Source organism: Pseudonaja textilis, chromosome 2 (assembly GCF_049901715.1).
Source record: "Pseudonaja textilis isolate UNSWEBS1 chromosome 2, rPseTex1.2, whole genome shotgun sequence".
Classification (NCBI taxonomy): domain Eukaryota; kingdom Metazoa; phylum Chordata; class Lepidosauria; order Squamata; family Elapidae; genus Pseudonaja; species Pseudonaja textilis.
In genome coordinates this window covers 124,204,540-124,226,481 of record NC_141991.1, presented here as the reverse complement: position 1 = coordinate 124,226,481, position 21,942 = coordinate 124,204,540, and the positions used below count along the sequence as shown (strand labels likewise).

The window sequence follows — 21,942 nt, the reverse complement described above, 5'->3', positions numbered from 1 at the left end:
TGTAGTTATTTCCCATTGTTATATAAATTAGCAAACCTGTTGTGTTAATTGCAATATTTAATTTGTAAAAAGTCAAACTGGAGACTTTTGCCCCTGAAACCTTTTATTATGTTAAAAAGTGTATGACATTGTAGCATTCTGTGTATCTTCTTTTAAGACACTATCCATTTGACTCAACAAGATAATTATATCAATTTAATAACGATTTTCTTTTTTATTCTAAAAAAATATCAGAATACTTATGGCAGCAACCCGATAAAGAAACTACATATGTGTTTCAGGCTAAATCATAGTTTAACTGTGATGAGAACTCCTTGCATAGATCCAATCCTATCCTGTCCTATCTTTCTCCACTGTGACTACAAAGAAGTGTTTGGACTTTTTTCTTCAGATTCAGATTAACCAGTTGCTCTTGCTTTCTATGAAGCAACAAATTCGGGTTAAATTTAAATATGATATGCTAGCTTGCAGTCACGGGCTATGTGTTGAATCGAATATGGTTAAGAATTGAAATGATGCTACATTTTGACATATTAAAATCAGAAATAGCAACTTCTAAAACCTTTACCGAACGGGAAGGAACCTGAGTTCCTAACTATGGGATAGTTAGTTTTTCCATGGATTATTGTTCTATAAATCAAATACAATTAATATTTTACTTAATGAGGGATGGCAATATATTCAGCATTAAGGAAGCATGTATTTAACAATGCACACTTTTCCTTGGCAACTACCTAAATATAAAACATCCTTTGTTTTGTTTTTAGTACTGTAGAAGATGCGATATTTGCACAGGCATTTAAAAGGAAGGAATTGAAGATCTGTTCTATTACTTAAATTGTTCTGGAGGAATATGCTTAATGCTTAGCATCACAAATATTTTTCTATATTTTTATTTTGGAAGTCATTTATATATTGAATGATCTTACATAGTTTGTTTAGGTATTGCTTACAGTTTCAAATTGTGATGATCACAGTTTCAGAAAAAGAATAATTCATCATTTAAATTTGTGTAATCCTAACACACATACAGACACACACTGTCATAGTCATCCTTGATATAATAATAACATTAATTATCTATTCCCTTTCAGTCTGGAAAATGTTGTTAATGGAATTCAGATTTTAGAACCAAATGGGAAAAATAATAATTGACCTTGCTGATGAAAGGAGCATGGATTTTCTAACTCAAACAAGACCATGTAATTTATTATTCAGCGTATTTATGAAATACTGATAATGCTGCCAAAAGGTTAAATGCTTCTTCTTTCAAATGTATATTGCAGTGCTTTGAATTAAGACTAGATCAAAGCAAGTTGCAAACCAGCTTATGCTTCTATAAGAAAATGTCATAGAGAACTCACCGAAATAATAGTCAATTTAAGACAATATCTCATATAAGTTTTTATCATCGCAGAGTGACTGCAAACTGAATGTTATGTAGGACACTGGATTTCATGGGTCTGTAATGACAAGCATTTTAATTTGGCCCAAACTTTTTGGATTAGCCTGAAAAGGCTATGTTTTCTACACACAGTCTCACTGCAATTTCTGTCCATTTTCCACACTTATCTTGATTGATAGGAATATGACGATTGTAAGAGAGAGTCAGTGTAAAAACATTTAGGACAATTAGATAAAGTAGAAAACATTTTCTTTCCTAATTTCCAAAGATGCTACAAATGTAGAGATGCTACAAATGTAGACAGAAGGGATATAAAAACCCTTACAATATGCATTTTTAATGAGTCCCAGCACCTGTGTTCGCAGTCACAGGTACATCAGTGTTGAGGTAATTCCCCGTTAGGAAAACGAGCGCATACAGGGAGACGTATTTGAGAGTAGTGTTTGAATAAAACACACACAGCACACAGATACACTGTAAAGTAAATGTAGGCTTTTACTTTCAATAAAGGTTTAAGCAAAGTTCAAAACACAGTCCAAAGTCATTCACAGGTAAATCAGTCAGTTTTCATTCCAGGGATAATCCAATAACAAAGTCCAGTGTCAAAAACAGTTCAGTATAAGACTTATATCAAATCCAGGAATATCAGTCAATTAGTAGAAACGGCAATACTCTCCAACAGAAGGAAAACAGAGACTCACTGAGACACACTCTCTTCTGAGACTAAGACTAAGACAACCTAGGTTTCTGGCTCCATCTTATGACCATTTGAGAAACCACACCCAATTATACTTTTAGGATTCTCTTAAAGAGACGGTATTAAAATGTCTATCCTGGTTTATATATTGTCCAACCCAAATAGCTGTTAGGTGACTTACATTCCTAACAATCAGTAATGTCTAGAGGCTAGGAATGGAGGTTTTACATGTTTATGGCAGTATCCAGGGAATAATACTTCTAAATTGTACAATTTTTCTGTTCCTCCTGTTACCACATCCTAATAAGTAAGATAAAAGTGGTTATGAATAAAGCTTAGATTGGTTTATTGGCTTAGATGATGGCCTGTCAAATGCAAGCAACCTGAGCCACTTGTAAATAGTGAAAGTCAGTAACTTTATTGCTTACCACCTATGTTACAAGAATCTCACCAGACTACTTGCCTTCTCTGGAAATGACCAGATAAGGCTCATGGATCTTGGGGGAGCTAAACATGATGCCATTTGCAGCTGTACAAGGACTCTAAGAAAAATCCTCACTTGACCCCTTCCTCCCAGCCTACTTGATAGTTTCCCAATATGGCCCCAGTTCAAGCTTGTTTTATTTTTCTGAATCTTTGGAGGGTGATAATTGAATACACTCCCTCAAGTTAGTGTTGACTCTCAGTGACCACATTTACCAAGATGATCTACCTCCAGCCTTGTTCTTCATGTCTTCCAATAGTGCACCACTCGCCACTATGATTGAGTACATACATCTGTTTTTGCTTTTTTTTCATTTTTCCTGGCATTATGGACTTTTTGAGAGAACTGGGCCCTTGCATAATGTGTCCAAAATGCAAGAAACTAAACTAGCCATTTGTGCCTCAAATGAGAACTCTGGATTGATTTGTTCTATTATCCATTTGTTTGTTTTCTCAGCTATCTATGATATTCTCAGGAATACTAACAATCTTAATAAAGATCCCTACATCATTTTCAGTACAAAATATGCTTCTATAGCAGGGCTGTCAAACTTGTGGCCCATAGGCTGGATGTGTCATGTGCTGGCCACATCCACGCCCAGTTTAGCAAAGTGGGGGAAAGTCCCGAAACGTCACTTGACGACACCGTGGCAACATGAGTTTGACACCCCTGTTCTACAAAGCGATATTGTTGATATCGTTCTACAGAGCGTTATTGTTCTACAGAGCGATAACATGAACATCTGAGAACTTCAGAAGGAGTCAAGAGAGCTAGTAAAATCAGTGTATAAGTTCACCTGTGGATCAGCTGATCTTTGGATTTTTAACCAAAATACTATGAAAAATGCACCACCCATGAATTAGTCAACTTGTATTTTCCATAGTGTTTTGGTTAAAAATTCAAGGAACTCCTTATCTATAGATGGGCTTATATATCAGTGTACACAGGAAATATAGGTGCTTTAAAACATGTTACTGCAAATAAGCCTATTAGTGGATAAGCTAAACCCGATTTTTTAAAATACATGTTGACATCTAAAAGTATTGGCTTATCTGAGAGTATATATAGCAATGAAACATTTTTTTATATGAGAGACTTTATTGGGATGGGTTGGGAGGATTCTCAATTTATATCCATAAAGTTTGCGAATTATAAAAAGCCAGAATACTTTATGAATATGGCTGCATATAACATTCTGCAAAAGCCAAATATTCTTTGCAGCCAAAAGTGTAAGCCAATGGTTATTAGCATGGTTTTGTTACTTAGTTCTTATTTAATATTCAACAGGTATTTTAAGGGGTAAATGTATAACACATGATGTTGGTGACCATGATTATAAAGTTATAATGTAATCGATGATAATCCAGTTTTCTTGTGCCTTCCTTGGATTGTGCATGGGCCATAGAAATCACACGGACAAAATGCCCCATATGCATACACCTCTTTAGGCATTCTTCTACCAGTACTTGGGCCTTATTATAAGTCATTGGAAAATCCTGAAGTGCTAGTATGTAAATATAGTATTTTCTGCCCTAATTTCATTCTGTTGTAACATACATGCATCAGTGGTGTTAGAAGTATATAATGTTTACAAGATACACTTAGTGCTTAAATATAGTGATATTGCTAGAATGGAGTTTGCATAGATGAAAATTACAATCTTACAGTGTAATACTGTACTAAAACATAAAGAGAGAGGACATCTTCGTGCAAGCCCTTCAATGTTATTTAAGTACACGTAACCAGAGGATACTTTTCAATCTAGGAAGGGAGGAGGGCAGATTTTTCTGCACTGAAGAGTTTGGTTTTATGTGTGTTTGTTTTAACACAATAGGAACTATTCTAGGTATGCACATGGAGTTTGTATAAACTTGCATTCTTTTTATCACTATATAGTTTGTGGCTCACCAGAAGAATGTAGTAAGGATCTATATATGTGCCTGCTTTTTCACACATATGGATTTTCTGCTTCCCACTTAATGAAAGGAACCAGGTTACCTTGCCACAATTAATACACTACATTTTTCAAAGGTGGTGTTGCTACTTTAAGTGACCTTTGAATATAAGACAAAAATAAGTAATAAAGTAATATAAGTAGTATTAGTACTAGTAGTAGTAATTACCAACAGGTGCAGAGATTCAACAATTAAATATGTACTTTTGAATCTGTTTAAAGTCTTCATTGTGAAATTATTTGAGATATTATTGCAGTATATGAATCCACATTGAACATGTTTTCTTTATACAGTAATGGCTATTTGGACAACCTACTAAAAGCATTTTTAAAATTGGATTCATTACAGTATAACAGCCAGTAACAACTTTTGAACATATTCCTATAATGTTCTTACCTTTTAGGTAACATATAACTTCAAATACATTACAGCTGAATTACTGTAATACATGATATGAAACATCCACAATTTCTTAATGAAAGAATTAGGAATGATAATTAATTATTTGACTCTGAAATAATTATGCACTCACTTGTTTCCAAGCAATCAGATTATTTATAGTTGAAAGCTAGTCAGTCATTTTATTAAGAAGGAACTCTTAAATATCTCAGTTAATGTTGCTTTCAAGTATGTATATACAGTTGAAATTTTAAGCTAAATCATGATTCAAAATTCAATAACTTTATTTTTTTGCAGTTGTTTTACACAATTTGCAGATAAATGTTCTTCATAAAAGAACATTATATGAAATTTCTCAATTATGATAAATCAGTGAGCAAATATTATAGTTCCAATTTCAAAAGAATTAAAATGTCATATGAAAAAGTCTTATCTAAATCTGTTGCTAAAACGGTATCTGTAAAAACCCATAGAGTATACATTTTCTTTTACTGTAGCGTTTATAATCTATATACTAGCAAAATTCTCATTGTCATGACTTTTAGCAGGTCAAAAGAGTGCCTCATAGGGTAAAACTTTTTGAGCCAAGATACCTCAAATAGCTAACTCAGTGTTTCTCAACCTTGGCAACTTAAGGATGTGTGGACTTCAACTCCTAGAATTCGCCAGCCAGCCAGCCAGCCAAAGCATTCTGAGAGTTGAAGTCCACACATCTTAAAGTTGCCAAGATTGAAAAACGCTTGAGCTAACTTTAGAGAATGTATCCAAAATCTGGGGCCTACAATTTCCACAGGGATGAAATTTGAGAAAGTTTTGGCTGCTTCACCAGTACTGATTCCTGCTGTGGTCATGTGATCTTCATTTTCAACATTCTGTGACAGTTTTCCAGCCAGTCTTGCAACTCCTCACTCCCTCCTCCACCCAGCTGCAGCCATTTTCCTGCCTGCTGGAAAATGAAGATAGGAGGACCCCCTGCACCTTCCCTGACCTGCATGGTACTTCTTGCATCACCACCCCCTTTGCAGCCAGCTGCATGTTTTCCATGACCTGCACAGCATTTCTTGCACATCCCCTTGCACCCTTCCCAACTCGTGTGCCTCCCACATGCCCTTCCTGAGCCACAGTGTCCCATGTGCTTTTCATGACACATCCTTCCCAACCCAGACTGCACCCACCTATGCAGTATCCCTAACCTGCATGGCACTTCTTGGACACCTCCAAGCACCCTTCTGAACCCATCCACCACCAGCACCCCAAGTGTCATCCCTGACTGACATGGTTCATATTATGGCTACTAACAGAATAACAGATCTGGAGATCTTCTAATCCAACCCTTTGCCCAGGCAGGAGAACCTATACCAGAGATTGGTTGTCCAATCTTTTCTTGAAAACCTCCAGTGTTGGATCACCCACAACTTCTGAAGGTAACCCATTCCACTAATTAATTGTTCTCACTGCCAGGAAATTTCTTCTTAATTCTAGGTGGCTCTTCTCCTTGATTAATGGCTATGGAGATTCTCAGTCATCCTGGTCACGGTAGTTCCAAAGGTGCTTTTTCAAGAGGCAACTGGACTTTCTGATTTTTCCTCATCCAAGAAGCTTCTTCAGCTCTGGCTGGATGGTGGGAGAATGGAAGGGTTTATACTCCTTGCAGACAACTGGTCATTTGCATTCATCTAGTGAGTCGTTGAGGCCACCTGGAGGTTTATCTGTGTCATCAGGGTCACCTGAGTGGTGCAAATGGGTGTGGAGCCTTCTTGGAATAGTTGACTGTGTTGGAGATAGATGATGTCATATCCCTCCCCCTCCATTAAGAGAGGACTGTTCAATTTTAACATAGATGGCCTCTTTAACCCCTCTTTCAAATCAGCATTCCTTTCTGTCCAAAATGTGGACTTTGCTGTCTTCAAATAGTGGCCTGTGTCTTTTAAATGCAAATGGACTGTTGAATCTAATCCTGATGTGCTTATTCTATATAGATTGAGGGCAAAGGTACCTGATCTTTCCAGAGATCTCTAATAGTTTAATAGTAGTTAATGAACAATGACTGAGAGTGACTAGGAAATGAGGTTTGCAAACTTAGTGTCCCTTAAAACTTCTGCTACAGTCGCATCTCCCTGCTCTCAAACCTGCGGAAATCTGTCCTGTAGTCTCTTCATCTCAAGCAACTATCCAGAGCACATGTCCAATCTCCTGTTCTCTCCTGAGACGTTCCAAGGAACTGGTTTATTCATTGTTTCATTGATCTTTGTAATATTCATCAGTTCCATTTTTGCAAAGCCATCTTCAGTTCGCCATACTTCCTCCTAGTAGCCTGTACCATTGTCTTTTTCCAGGATATCTTTTCATTACCCAAACTAGCATGTACTTCTGACATTCTCAGTGATTAATTTCTCAAATGCGGGAACATGCACACATAGTATAGTCACTTTTCATAGATGACCACAATATCATGACATGTCAGAAAAAAACATGGATCTATGGAACAGTTAAGGGTATACAAACATTTTAAAAATGAAGTTTAGGATTCATTAAGATTTTATAAAATGCTGCCACTTTGAAAGTAAGAAATGATGCTGTTCCCAAAAGCTCAGCTAGGTAGAACCATTTTCTTGCAGAATTATTCTTTGTGAGAGCAAGAGCAATTTGGTGGGAATGTGGATGAAAATGTTCTGTCACATTAAATTACTTCCAGAAGACTGGGTGAGAAATCATGCAAGAGAAACCTTTAATTCTCAATGCAGCTGAAGATGAACAGTCGGTTGTGTCAACTTTAATAGACAGAAATTGGTTAAAAAGTACTGGAGCTAGGGATTCACATCCCTTCTGTGAATCCAAAAGTTAAAAATAAAGCTGTGGAAAAGGATTTAAAAATTGAACGTTATCCTTTTTCATTCGTTTTGATGTGGAGAATTATTGGATATACAGTACAGCCACATTTATTCTGAGCTGGCAAATATAGCATTTCAAGTGTCTTCAGTGTTTTGGTGATTTATTTAGAATAGTTGTCAAAAGAAATAACAAAAATGTGAGAATATATTGGCAATGAATAGCCAATTTGATTAACTCATTTGCAGACAGCAGGGATGTTTTAAAAATATACTTGTCCTGATTTAAAACCATTGTTACTCATATGTACCTGTTGGTGAGTGATCCAAATGATGTATGTTAGCTGACCTGGAATAAATTAGCTCCCCTCTGTCTTGTTATTTCCTAATGCCTATGTTTAGCCTAGTATATTCCAGCTTTGGCAAACAAGCTACTGCCAGCTTTAATGAGAAAAAATTGTCTACATTTGTCAGAACAGCAAGGATGATGCATTTTATGATACACATTTGTAAATCCAGTTTGAAAAGCTTACAGAAGAATATAATTCACAACAACATCATTGCAGACTCACATTACAGCCCTTAGATTTTCTTCAAGAGGCCAAATTCCATGGAAGTCAGCAAGAGACCAGATTGGTCTAGAGTTAGGCCACCAAGCTAGGAACCGGGAAACCATGAGTTCTAGTTCCAGCTTAGTAGGCATGAAAGCCAGCTGGGTGACTTTCAGCCAGTCCCTTTCTTTCTCAGCCCAACTAACCTCAGAGAGTGGTTGCTGTGGGAAAAATTGGAGGAGGGAAGAGTTTTGTACATTGATAAAAAATAAGAAAGGCAGGATATATATAAATAAACTAGCTCTATACCCGTAACATGGTTTTCTAACCCTTCATGCAGGATTATTTCAAATGGAATCGTTTCCTCATCTATCAAATTAAGTCCAAAATACCCTTTATTTCCTAAGAGTATGGAAATGGAACCACTGGCTTCTTCCATCAAAGGACTTTCTGATCATTAAAAAAGTTGGAGATGTACCCAAATTATACCCCAAAATTACCCAAAATTATTTTTAAAAGTTTGCTGGTTATTAAGCTCGTACCCTTGCAGAAGTTTCATCAATCCCTGTAGAAATCGTTAAAAACCAAATTTCAGCTGATGATGATGAAAGCACTAAGAGAATTTTCATTGCCATTGTATTAAATTGAGTGCCGCTGTATGAAAAATAGTATGTGGGGGAGGGGGATCAGATCTTTGTATCATTAAAACTATATGTGGATTTATTGTTCTACTGTGATATAAATCTTCCTAAGTGAAAATGCATAGCTTTTTCCAAAAAAACACCATAGGCATCAAGTAAAGAGAAAGCTCCTGAACAAAACATCAACACCCCTGTGCTTTACTACTTAAACGGTGTTGAATTTCTGCTTGGATTAAGAAAGCTTTTTTATATATAACCACCTTCACCACCCACTGCAGCACTCAAGGCACTGTTATAGCATGGTAGCAAGTAATTTACCAGTAGTGCAAGCAAAATACAGCATAGCAATAGCACTTAGACTTATATACAGCTTCAAAGTGCTTTACATCCCTCTCTAAGATGTTTTACAGAGTCAGCCTATTGCCCCCAACAATCTGGGTCCTCAATTTACCCACCTCCGAAGGATGGAAGGCTGAGTCAACCTTGAGCCTGGTGAGATTCAATTTGCCAAATTACAGGCAGCTGGCTGTCAGCAGAAGTAGCCTGCAGTACTGCACTCTAACCCACTGCGCCACCGAGGCTCTATATAATATTATATAATAGCATATAAATAATAATCCGAGAGAGAGAACATGAAATCAAAGGCCAGTCTTAATTTTATCCAGATAATTTATTCTGCATTGCCAATGTTGGGATATATAACTGGATATATATCTCTTCCTCTTGTTTATTATTTATAATTCAGACATATGTTTCAATCTCTGGATGTTATTGTATGTGTCTAGAGAAAGGAGTGGATTCTAGAAAACAACCTGAAGAAAGAGGTATATGCTAAAATATTTTTCATCTTCATTTCCCTGTATAGACAGTTTCCAGTATTTTCAGCAATTTGCATGGCCACATCTTAATAATTTGAGATTACACGAGCAGTAAGAGATAGTTAGTATGACCTGTATGTACTTAGTTCTTTGAAATCTAAAAATATTATTATTATTTCAAATATTTATCTTTAACCTTTCATGTGGTGCAAAATGTCATATTGGTCATATCTATAGCATTGTATGCTAGGGCCCATTTCAGTCTTTCTGAAAAGTTAAATAAGGATTAATTTATTTCCATTCTAATCCTCGACTGAATTTTCATGGGGAGGTAGCTTCTGCTTAGCTCTTGCTCATACTAAAAGTTTTCCGACCCTAGACTATGGAACCCAGCTCCAAAAGAAGCTTTGTTGATTTCTCTCTCTTTGGTGGCTGAGCATGAAGAGAGAGAGAGAGATTGCTGTCAATAAAGAGAGAGCAACTGAAACCAGTGTTATAACAGAGCTAAGAATTATACTCCTATCTTCAGATTTCTGGCAGATCATAAGAGTCCAGTCATTCGTGTCTTGACTGTTAAGTTTGGATAAATTTGTTTGAAAGTCCATTCATTAATTTTCTTGGCCATGCCTTGCATTCTCAAGAGTCTTCTCCAACACCCAAGGTCAAAAGTATTAATACTTATTCTGTTCTGTTTCTTCAAAGTTGAACTTTGGCTTCCATAGGGTATCATCGGGAGAACCATTCATTTTTAGAAACTGAACCACAAAAGACACTATCTGAAGTTAAAACTCTAGTTTAGGTTTCTCTCCTAGGGAATCTTTTCCTTTTCATTCCTGAAAAAAAGTCAGAAGGTTCCACAAAGAGTTGTGATCCATCACCTTTATAGGTAGTCCTTGACTTAAAAACAATCAAAGTTGGGATTGGAATTTCCGCTGCTAAGTGATGTGATCATTAAATGAGCCACACTCATTTAATGCCACACTCACACTTTGCGATCTTTTTTGCTGCAGCCATTAAGCAAATCACACAGCTGTTAAAGAAATCCAGCTTTTTCCATCTGGTTTGCTTGTCAGAAGCCCCCTCAGAATGTTGCAAATAATAACCATGTGATCCCAGGTCACTAACCATGAAAATACCTGCCAGTAACCAAGCACTTGAATTTTGACCATGGGATGACACTCCCACTATGACGTCTGTAGAGATTCTCGGTCATCCAGGTCATGGTTGTTTCAGGAGGCAACTGGACTTTCTTGTTTTTTCTTTGAAAAATGAAAACATTTTCTTTGAAGATGTTTTGCTTCTCATCCAAGAAGCTTCTTCAGCTCTGATAGGACAGTGGGGAATGAAAGGATTTATATTCCCTGCAGACAGCTGGTAACCTGCATCCTTTTGGAGTAGGGGTGTCAAACTCACATCGTCACGGTGGTGTCACATGACATATCAGGAATTTTTTTTTTCCCTTCGCTAAACTGAGCATGGGCATGGCCTGCATGTAATGCATCCGGCTCGTGGAGCGGGAATTTGACAGCCCTGTTTTAGAGGGTCGTTGAAGCACTTGGAGGCTTATCTGTGTCCTCAGGGTCAACTGAGTAGTGCTCCTGGTTCCTGTAGTCTGCAATTGTTTCCTCTTGAAATCCATTCCTACTCCCACACCATTCTAAGGGTGTTCATCCCAAATTGTAGAGTTAAAAGTCTGTAGAACAAGGGTCTTCAAACTTGACAGCTTTAAGACTTGTGGACTTCAACTCCCAGAATTCCTGAGCTAACATGACTGGAGGAGGAATTCTGGGAGTTGAAGTCCACAAGTCTTAAAGCTGTCAAGTTTGAAGATCCCCGCTGTAGACATTCTCAGTCATCCAGGTCATGGTTGTCCCAAAACTGCTTTTTCAGGAGGCAACTGGACTTCCTTGTTTTTCTTTTGAAGACGTTTCTCATCCAAGAAGCTTCTTCAGCTCTGACAGGTTAGGGGGGAATGGAAGAATTTATAAATCCATCCCACTATGATGGTTGTAATTGCGAGTACCAGTACCAATGAAAAAATCACCTTTTTCAGCACCCTTATAACTTCAAATGGTCACTGAACAAATGGGCATAAATCAAGGACTACTGTATCTATAATATAAATAGGATCATGACATTCAAGTTTCAAAAGTGAGTGCCTGAGAAACAGCCAGTTCTTCCCACTTTCCCCATATTTTGTTATACAGTATTGGAACACATCAAAAAGAAGAAGAAAAAATAGACAAACAAGGGAACACAAGAGACCTGATTGGTATTCTCTTCACTGAAAGCATTGAGACTGCTGTATTACAAGCTCATCTTCAGCCTATAAGCTCAGTTGGTTTCAGCTTACTGAGTACAACAATTGTTCATGTTTGATTGCCTTCAGCAAAGCATGCAAAGGTGTTTTATTGCTTTGTTCAGTTCTGTGCGTTCATTTCTTCTAGCATTGAACTCCTGCTTGGATTAAAAATTAGTCACAGCTGGTTTTTTTCCGTTTGAGTTTAATAACCCTCCAGATCCATGAAGATTTCTCTGATTTGAAATAGTGAGAGCCTTTGATCTGACAGAGTTATATTGGTTTCTTTCTATAAAAATGATTTTCTAATTAGATTTTGAAAGCTTCAGCTTGCCATATTTTAAAATGTCACCCAAATAAGTAAAGGGACAGTCTTCATGCACATTTTAAATGATCATTTATGAGTTTTTCCCAACTACAATTCCTCATTTGTAGCTGGCAAGCTGAACTCCCATGTGTTGTGAAGCTAACGGCAAGCAGGATGAGTTTTGTTTTTCTCTAAATAGCAATTCTCTGTTGCTAATGCATATTCATACTATCTTTGCTCGGTTTTGAAGAGGATGGCGTTCAGTAGATGAGTGAACATAAACCACTCCCTGACCTTTAATTCAGTGCTAATTCCCAGAGTAGATCTGTTGTTATGAGCACATCTTGTATTGGCATAACATTGTGCCAGATTGGACATGCTTTATGCTGTTCTTCATTGGTGAAGTGCCATTTTATCTCAGTCACCAACAATGACAAATTAGTTCTAATTGTTTGTGCTGGAATCTGCAATGCAGGAAAAAAATAGGAATGTTCCTTTAGCAGAATCTTATTAAGATGAAAAAAATATACTTATTTGTGAGCAGAAGCTGATTAAGGAATGGGGAGGTATGTAAAATGAAGGCACACATTTGTACAACTTCTCATCTGGTCATAGTGAAAAATATTTAGAAGAACTAACCACTTTATCCAATATATTCTGTCAAGTTAATCTTATTTTCATTTGGAGTGATGAGGATTGGTTTTCATTCAGTCCCCAATTTAAGAATACATTTCATTCTCAAGGTTTGTCCTTAAGTCAAATTTATATGTAAGCTGGCACATTGTATAAATACTGTGTAAGTAATACTGTGTAATGAGCTTGGACCATTGTGTATTTAACTTGAATTATTGTTGATTTAACACATTTTGCTACAAATTAGTCTCTATTCTTAACCATGGGTCATCCTTTAGCCAGAGACTTGCTGCACTGTTACAGAATATCAAGGGGGGAAGGATACCAATGCAGGTTCAGAGTTCAAGTCTACATTTTCATTAGTAAAAGTTAGAGCAGAGCGCAGTGAAAACTAAAATGTCACCCCGCTTATGGAACTAGCAGTATTGGGTGCAGTAAGGATAAAAGGGATAGTTCTAATCCCCAATACTTTATCCCTATCATGATTTTAGATATTATGAGATAGCACCTCTCTCATTCTCCTGGATAAGAAGATAAATCATTGATATGAAGTTTGTATGACCCCAAGATTTTTGTTACTACCATCAATAATTGCATGGAATCATTACCAGCTTGCTTATGCTATCTAATCATTTTGGAAGTTGCAACCTAAAACAATATTTTTGACTAACACTGCTACATAAGCAAACTTAGTATTGAATGACAGATGCTGCATTGCTTCTTTTTTCTGATCCTGTTGGCTAGAAGAAGATGGCAGTTGATGTCTATTTGATATCCCATGTTTCTGTATCTCTACTCAGGGAAGACAGAACATTGATTTTTAGTATTGTTATACCTGAAAGGGCTTCACAAGGAAACATATTGTTTGGGGTGGACAGAGAAAGAAATCTGACCTCAGAAATTAGAATCACTGAGGGAGCAAAGAGAAATTTAGCAGGGAATTCAACTGAGGACAGGGAAGAGGTAGAAGAAGAAGCGGCTAGGAGGCTATAGTTTCTACATTGAGCTGTTGTTTGCTAAAAAATGGCTATTATCTGTGATAGCTTCTGATGTGGCTGAGGTACCTTCAGGGAGCATATAAGGAAGCCAGTTCCTTAGAGAGTAAACTCACAGAGCTGTCAAACAAGACTTTGGCAGAGGAGGTCAAGCAGAAGGGATATTTTTCATTGTTGTTCATCAAAGGAACACAAAGATGAGAGGGCTATTCTTGTGACCTGCAGGGGATGTGCATGTTTGTTTTCCTCTGTGAAGATGACAATAGTCCAATTAAGAGTGGACTTCTGGGAAAGGTTTGGTGAACTGAAATGTCTCCTTGAGAGCAGAGCCAGCAACCCCAGCAAAAGTTAAGGAACCGATGAGTAAGTTGGTTTCTTGAAATGCATTCAGATAAGGAGAGGATGAGAGATCACACACATGTGCGAGAAGAGTGCAGAACAGTAGTTTTCTGCAGTCTGAACACCAGGAGATAATGGGATTAGCCATCTTCTCACAACTGAAAGGGAGCCTTTAAGTTTAAGGCCACTAAGCTGGCAAGCCACCTTTTCTAATCTTTTTCAGAAATTGCCTATTAATTATCGTAAAGCTCTTAGAGATCTTCAGAATGAAAAGTTTGAAAAGTCATTGGGTGAATTTATCTTGAACTCTGAACAAAAGAAAAATTAATTATAAGCTTTAAAAAATGGAAATAAACAGGGAAAAAAGCTAAATAAGATTTTGATCTAAGAATGTTATAAAATGATTAAGGGTCCAGATAAATTTAGAATGTTGTTGACTTTTGCCATAAGACTTTGGAATTAATTATAAAAAATTAAAAATCTCATGAGAAACACACTTATTTTAGCTATCCGGGCTATTGTAAGTCATATTAAAGATAAGTTACTTTATGATTTTAGAAACTGGACACCAGAGGAGACTAAAATAAGCAGAAGAAAGAAAAGATGTGTAAGCTTATTCTTGATGTCAGTATTTTATGGGAACTAGGACTTACAAAATGACAAAAATGTTATCAGAAACCTTAAAAGATACATTTTAATAATGGAGCCAGAAATTAATATCTATAATATCACTACTGTCAATAATGATGTCTGCTTCTAGGGATAGAGTGTTTTTAAGAGATGTTAATAAAGGGATGATTGATGTGTAACACATTTTATCTGACAGGATAAAATACTGAAAGTGAAACTACAAATGACAGGCCAAGAGAATTACTTGGAAAAGGACACTAGATAAACAAAAGAAACTGGCTGAGGCTTTCAAAGTTAAAAGGGAAATGCAAATGATAAACCAAGAGAATGATCTAGAAAATGTTTTCTTATTGGATCTACAAAAGAAGCATGATAAAGTCTTGAGGAAATCTGTGATGGGATTAAAAAAATTAAGAAGAAATCATATCCTTCAATAGTTTGTGATTGAATTAAAGAAAGGAAGGAATATAAAGTTGATTTGCCTGATTAAAATTTTCTTTTGCAAAGTTCTGGCAATCCTTTATGGACTTTCTTGCTGATACCAGGATTGAAAAGTTGATGTTTTATGGATTTGCCTATAGATAAATGATAAGGGCTGAAGAGACATACGTTTGTAAACTTATAGGAGGAGAGTTAATAAATTTGTTTATACTTGTTATGATGGTCACTCCTTTATATGTTTCTTTTCTTTTTGTTCTCTCATTTTGCTTTCCTACACTTTTTATTTTTTCCGATCTAAGTTTAGTTTGTATTAGTTTTACTATTGTAATCAGAATTCTTAATAAAAGTTATATTTAACTGTTCAGTCAAGAGTGTTTGAGTAGGAATTCAAGAAAGTGGTGACTACAATGATACTATTCTATATAGTATAATATTACTATACTATTGCTATGAACTGCCAATCAGTTTATAAGGATAAGGATAATCTCCTCTTGAACCAGGTAGCCAAATTTCAGGAAGAAGAAACATATTAATGATGGGAAGTAACCTGACCAAGAATGGAAGTTCCCCCAAATTCCTCAGTGATCCTGCTGTTTCATTTTTCAAAAGGATGAGGAAGAGACATGGGGATCTGTTTTCCTAGACTGGGTCCTAACCAATAAAAAAGAAATGTTTGAAGAGGTTAAAAAAACTTATCCAAGTTTATTGCTAACCATAAACTCATCTTAATGTGAAGTATCAAATAAATTTGACTATTAACCCCAAGAAAACCCAATCCAAACCTCACCCATATGCCAATATCAATATTTACCTTAACCACTGCACCAGCACAAAAATAACTGTAACATACAACTACTAACCAGAAACTTAGTTATAGCATACACCACTTGGTATCTTGATCCTAAGCCTTGCTTCACTGTGTCACAATAACTATTTATTTATTTATTAGAATTTGTCAAACAAAAACGAGAACAAGAATAAAAGAATAAAAATACAATGACAGGGACGATAGGCACGTTAGTGCACTTATGCACGCCCCCTCTACTAACCATTTAAGTACGACGTAAGGTCCACAGTGACTGAAACTGTGAAAATTTGTAACTGAAACAACTGAATCAGATAGAGCATTCCAGACTTTGACAACTCTATTAGAGAAATCATATTTTTATAGTCAAGTTTAAAACAATTAAACATTGAGTTTAAAGTGATTGTTACCACACATATTATTGCGATTAAAACAAAAAAAAGTCATTTACAGGTAAAACATTACTAAGTATAATTTTGTATGCAACACCTAGGTCTGACCACAAGCGACGCAGTTCTAAGTTATCCAGACTGAGAATTTCAAGGCTAGTAGCATAGGGAATTCTATTGTGTACAGAAGAGTGCAAGACTTTTCTCATGAAATACTTCTGAACCCGCTCAATTGTACTGATGTCAAATATATGATGGGGATTCCAAACAGTTGAGCAATACTCGTAAGATTGGTCTAGCATACGTTTTATGAGCTCTAATTATGCAAAATTAAATTTAAAATTCTTAATGCTTTTTTAGCAACGCTGTTACAGTGAACTTTGGAGCATAGATCATAACTAATAAATTCTCAATCAGAAAATAAATGTGCAATTGCCACAAACCATAAAACTCATCTAATAATATCATCATGCTAACTGTTGGAATAAATCTCAAGGAATACTTAAAATAATTCTAACTTCACCCCAATGCCAATAAAAATATTTATACTAACTCTTGTTCCAGAAATGGAGGCCAACAGTAAGGGGAAACTAAGACTAGCTCTAATAATTCTAAGCATGCGCGCATAGAACTGTGCACAGAACCTGTAGGAAACAATTTGGAAACTCATCACTAGTCAACAAATTTCACAGGGGATTAGACTTGGGTCTCTTGTAGCAATGCAATGACTCCAAACTGATGACTTGTTTGACTCTGACTTCTAGTTCCTCATGCTTTTCTATAAAAACTGCCACTGGCATTGAAACATCTAATGATATTTCATAGAGACAGAGCTTGATGATTCCAGCCATCCTTTTCTAGTCTAGTGCTTTTAACTTTCACACTGTGAAAAAACCTTAGTTTCTTGCTTGCTATTTAATCATGTCAGTGACTACGTTGCTTAGAGACAGGGTGTAAAAATTCATAGGCTAGGATACTCCTGCATTTTATTTAAGCACATGGACATTTTCACAGGGGACAAGATGGGCAAATGATGACAATGACATAATTGTGCAACAGCTTGTGATTTACATACTTGCATGATTATCATCCCATGGATTTTAGAATCAACACTGTTTGGTGGGTATGTTGGTAAGTTGCTATTTCAAACACATTTTCACTGAGGACATTTCCTGGAAAACACTTGCATTAGTAGGCTGTTTATGGCAAATGTCTAGTGAAATCAAACTCTTTCTTCAGACAGAAATTAAATCAAGGCTGAAATAGATTTTGGTGGGATTTCTTTTCAAATTGGCATTAGGTCAGAGAACCATAAATTAGTTTGTGCACTTGCAACTCTTCAGCTTTATACGCTTCAGAAACTATTTGCCTACCAAAGCTTTCAGAGCCCCTTTTGTAGTAGAAAGGGGCTCTGAAAAGCTTAACTAAAAGCTTAACCAAGAGAAAAAACTTTATTTTCTATCAACAGATATTGGATAGATTGCCACTTGTCTAGTCTGTTCTTTACAAAATAAATAGCAAGCTCACCAGAAGTCAAGGTCTCTATTGTATACATCAGACAAAGCATGTAAATGCATGAAATCTGCATGAAGAACAATTTCCTCACTTTTGAAGGAAATTCACATGTAGCAGAGGAGGAAATTAGACAGTATACAGTAGATCAAAGCCACCAGCAGGGTTTTCACATCTCCTATTTTAACCTCAGGAAATTAAGCCGGGGGTTGGCATGATCAAGCACCTACAAGTTACTACTAGAACTTTTTTAGCCACAAGTTCTCTGTTTTGGCTCCTTGTTGCCAATGCTTGTTTGCTTACATTTTCTGAGTGAAGAAACAAACAATCATTCAGGACCAGAAACATAGTGGAGAAGTTTGTTTCCATTTCTCTTTCCTTCTGCATTGGGTCCAAAGTAAGAAGGCAAAAACAAACAGTTGCAGCCAGTGGTGGGTTTCAAAAATTTTACTACTGGTTCTGTGGGCGTGGCTTGGTGGACATGGCAGGGGAAGGATACTGTAAAATCTCCAGTCAGAGGTGGTATTTGCCAGTTCTCTGAACTACTCAAAATTTCCGCTACTGGTTCTCCAGAACCGGTCAGAACCTGCTGAATCCCACCTCTGATTGCAATAGGAGTGAAATCAAATGTTTCTCTCTGAGAAAAATTTAAGCCGGGAACTTGTCCACTTTGAAAGTGATGGGTCTTTCAGAATTAGGACATGTTCCTACCATACTTTTCAAACTAATGATATAGAAGGATAGCTCCCATCATAGCCAGCATGTTCAGATGAGAGCACATTACTTGTAGGAAGTAAGGATCAAAGTATTGATGTAAAGTCTTTTATCATCTGCCTTTAAGTTCTTAAGCTGATTATTTCTTCTTTTTCCGCTTAGCAAAATATTGGTTGTCTCGAAATGAAATATTTTGATGTGTATATAAACATGTCTAAATGTGAAATTTGTAGTATTGAGAGTGATTCATTCCATTTTGTTTTTATTCATGCCTCTCCTCCCCCTTGACTTAGGTCTGCCTTATGGGTGGGAAAAGGCGTATACAGCAGATGGAATCAAATACTTCATCAAGTAAGTACATCACTTTCAGAAGGCAGTTATAAAATAGATAAATAAAATAAAGCTTTATAATCTTAGATGCGTATGGCCACTGAGGAATATGATCACTATGATAGTAAAAAAGCATAGAAATATGCTCGAGCTGGCACATACTTTGCAATGTCTTGGTTATACATACTGATAGAAAGTTTGGGCATAGAAATAAAGAGTTATCTTTTAAAGAATAAGAAAAACTTCTACTAATAGCATTTATGTTATCGTGTTCAAATTCTGTAAATCTTTTGCCTTTGACTAAGGATTTCCAGGGATAGATAGAAACATTTTTACCAAGGGTTTTCAAACTTGGCAAGTTTAAGACTTATGGACTTCAGCTCCCAGAATTCCTGAGCTAACATGACTGGAGGAGGAATTCTGGGAGTTGAAGTCCACAAGTCTTAAAGCTGTGAAGTTTGAAGACCCCTGATTTTTACTGTGTTAGCCATGCAAATACGTGTTCAGTTTCTTCCTTTCAAACTTTGATCAAATATTCAATCCTTACCATGTGAATTCTGCTCAGACCTTCTCATTCTGATTTCCATATTTTGAGTGTAGCTGTTGATAACCGTATCTAATGAATTGAATATCTTCCCAAAGCTTGGTGTGGTTATCCAAAACCTTTATACATCAGCAAATACATACTCTTTGCTGTGAGCTATACTCAAACTAAGGAAACATGTCACATCAGGATTAAAAACACAGATCTCATACACCCATGCACATTTAACTCTTGAACTGGGTTGTTCGATTCTGGATTTAAGGTGTTAAAGAAGATGCCATTATTATCTGAAATTAATCCTTTCTTTTGTGCGGTCCTAAGATCCCCATAGTATGTACTGGTGCGGCTTAGAAACAACAGTCAAACAACAAACTATTAATGGGATAGTAACTCATTTGTCTCAATAACAATCAGGATTCAAAATTTTAGTTCTCATTCTCACAACAGTCTTAATTCCCAAATGCTCCCCAGATAGGAAGAGATGGGGAGATTCTTCTTGTTCGATGATAGATCAAGCTTTCTTGCTATCTCAAAGTGATACACATTTGATGTTGATTGCAGGCAAATTAAGATTCCCATAGAAAGAAATATAAACATGTAACTTTGTTCATAAATTGTTCCCACCCCATTATAAATAGTTGTGTTGCTACTGCTAATCTTTTCATCATTAATTTTTATCTAAATTAGCATGGACTCTCACAACACACCCAATGCACCGAAGCAGATCACTGCATTTTGCTGCATGACACAAGCAATCTAACCAAAAGGGAGCATGTGCAAACACAGACTTGATTCAAAAAGCAATGGGCTTTTTTTTTTCATTGAGTTAAAAATTCTTCTCAGAATGCAGTTTAGAGGCTGGTCAGTAAAGGTCACTCTGCTTCTTAGCATTTTGCTTCTATAAAAATACGGGAACTATTTCTTCCTCCTGTCCTACACCACCTTCATAATGTGTGTGAGGTAGGGGGGTGAGTTTGGTGCCAGATGAGTTGTGTGCTTGTTCTTTGTATTAATCAATGTCATATCATCACTCAAAAGGTGTTATACATTTATCAACAGCAAACTTTTATCACTGAAACAAAATGAATGTCAAAACAAAATTTCATCTTACTCAACAAATGACTTTTAAAGATTTCCTCCGAAACTGAGTGATACTGAGAAATATATTTTTGCAGAAGTCTAAAATAGGTTACTAATCCTCAGGAAGAATGGTGACCTCTCCTCCCCTCCTCTCCTTAAAAATTAATATTGATCCATTTTCTCATTTCTCATTTAAATCTCTGGAAATTAACAAATTATCTTAATAAGCTTTCTTTGGAATAGACCAGTCCTGAAAGAATTTCACAGACAGAAGCACCTTTAAACCAAATGTAATGGGCTGCCAAAAGGTTTTAAAAACTTAAAATATTTTTAATTATATATACATAATAAATATACACTTAGCACCTTAAAAACAGTGACACAACTAGTGCTGGTATTCACAACCAGCAGCAAGGATTTGGCAAGAGTCGCCGCACCGGTAGTAATTTCTGGCTGGCCATGCCCCCAACCCGGTTGCTGCTCACTCGCCTGCCCCGCCCGCCCCATGTTCGCCCGCCCAGTCACTCCTTAAGGTATTTCTTCTTTTTTACCTCACGACAAGGATTCCCCTTGCTTCTTACTGCTTTGCCCAAAAGGCTTCCCTGAGGCCTAGGAAGGCAAAAAAAATGGAGGAAGGGGGCTGCACCCCCTCACTCCATTTTTTGCCTTCCTGGGAGCAAAAACATCCCCCTCAGAGGCTTCTCTGAGGCCAGGAAGGCCCCAAAAATGGGGTGGGGGGGTGCTGTAAAAAAAGCCACGCCCACCCAATCACATGGCTACACCCACCTAGCCACATCTACCTAGCCATGCCCACAGAACCAGTAGTAAGAAATTTTGAGTCCCACCACTGGACACAACATTTCTATTGATACAACAGTTTTTATGAGTAAACATCAAAATTTCAGTCAGCTAATCCCAAAGAAAATTTGGCAAAATTACATACAGTGCATTTTTATGTTATAGAAAAGTCAGAAGATTGAGGCCAAATGACACATATAGCTTGGAATTGCTCCTAATATTGCCTTTTTGGCGTTGTTTGCTTCACCTATAGCTTGTATATATTTGGTTGTTCCTGGGATATGGGTAGAAGTAGTTTGTTCCTCTTTCATCAGAACTGTCCACTGCTGAATAAAAGAGGCTTGAATT

The 21,942-nt window shown here is 36.6% G+C and overlaps 1 protein-coding gene across 10 annotated transcripts in view; it reads left to right on the top strand.

Annotated features, from left to right (window-relative positions):
- The window catches only part of STXBP4 (syntaxin binding protein 4), a 95,185-nt gene that overhangs the window by 62,811 nt on the left and 10,432 nt on the right, over window positions 1–21,942 (top strand). For 8 of the 10 annotated variants that reach the window (XM_087925155.1, XM_087925161.1, XM_026711243.2 and 5 more), the window contains one exon: window positions 19,136–19,193. In XM_087925155.1, the coding sequence (XP_087781281.1) occupies window positions 19,136–19,193 (58 nt within the window). Of the gene's footprint in view, window positions 1–1,094; window positions 1,198–15,177; window positions 15,786–19,135; window positions 19,194–21,942 lie in introns of those variants that run through there. The other 2 variants (XM_087925158.1, XM_087925157.1) reach the window with 2 other exon arrangements.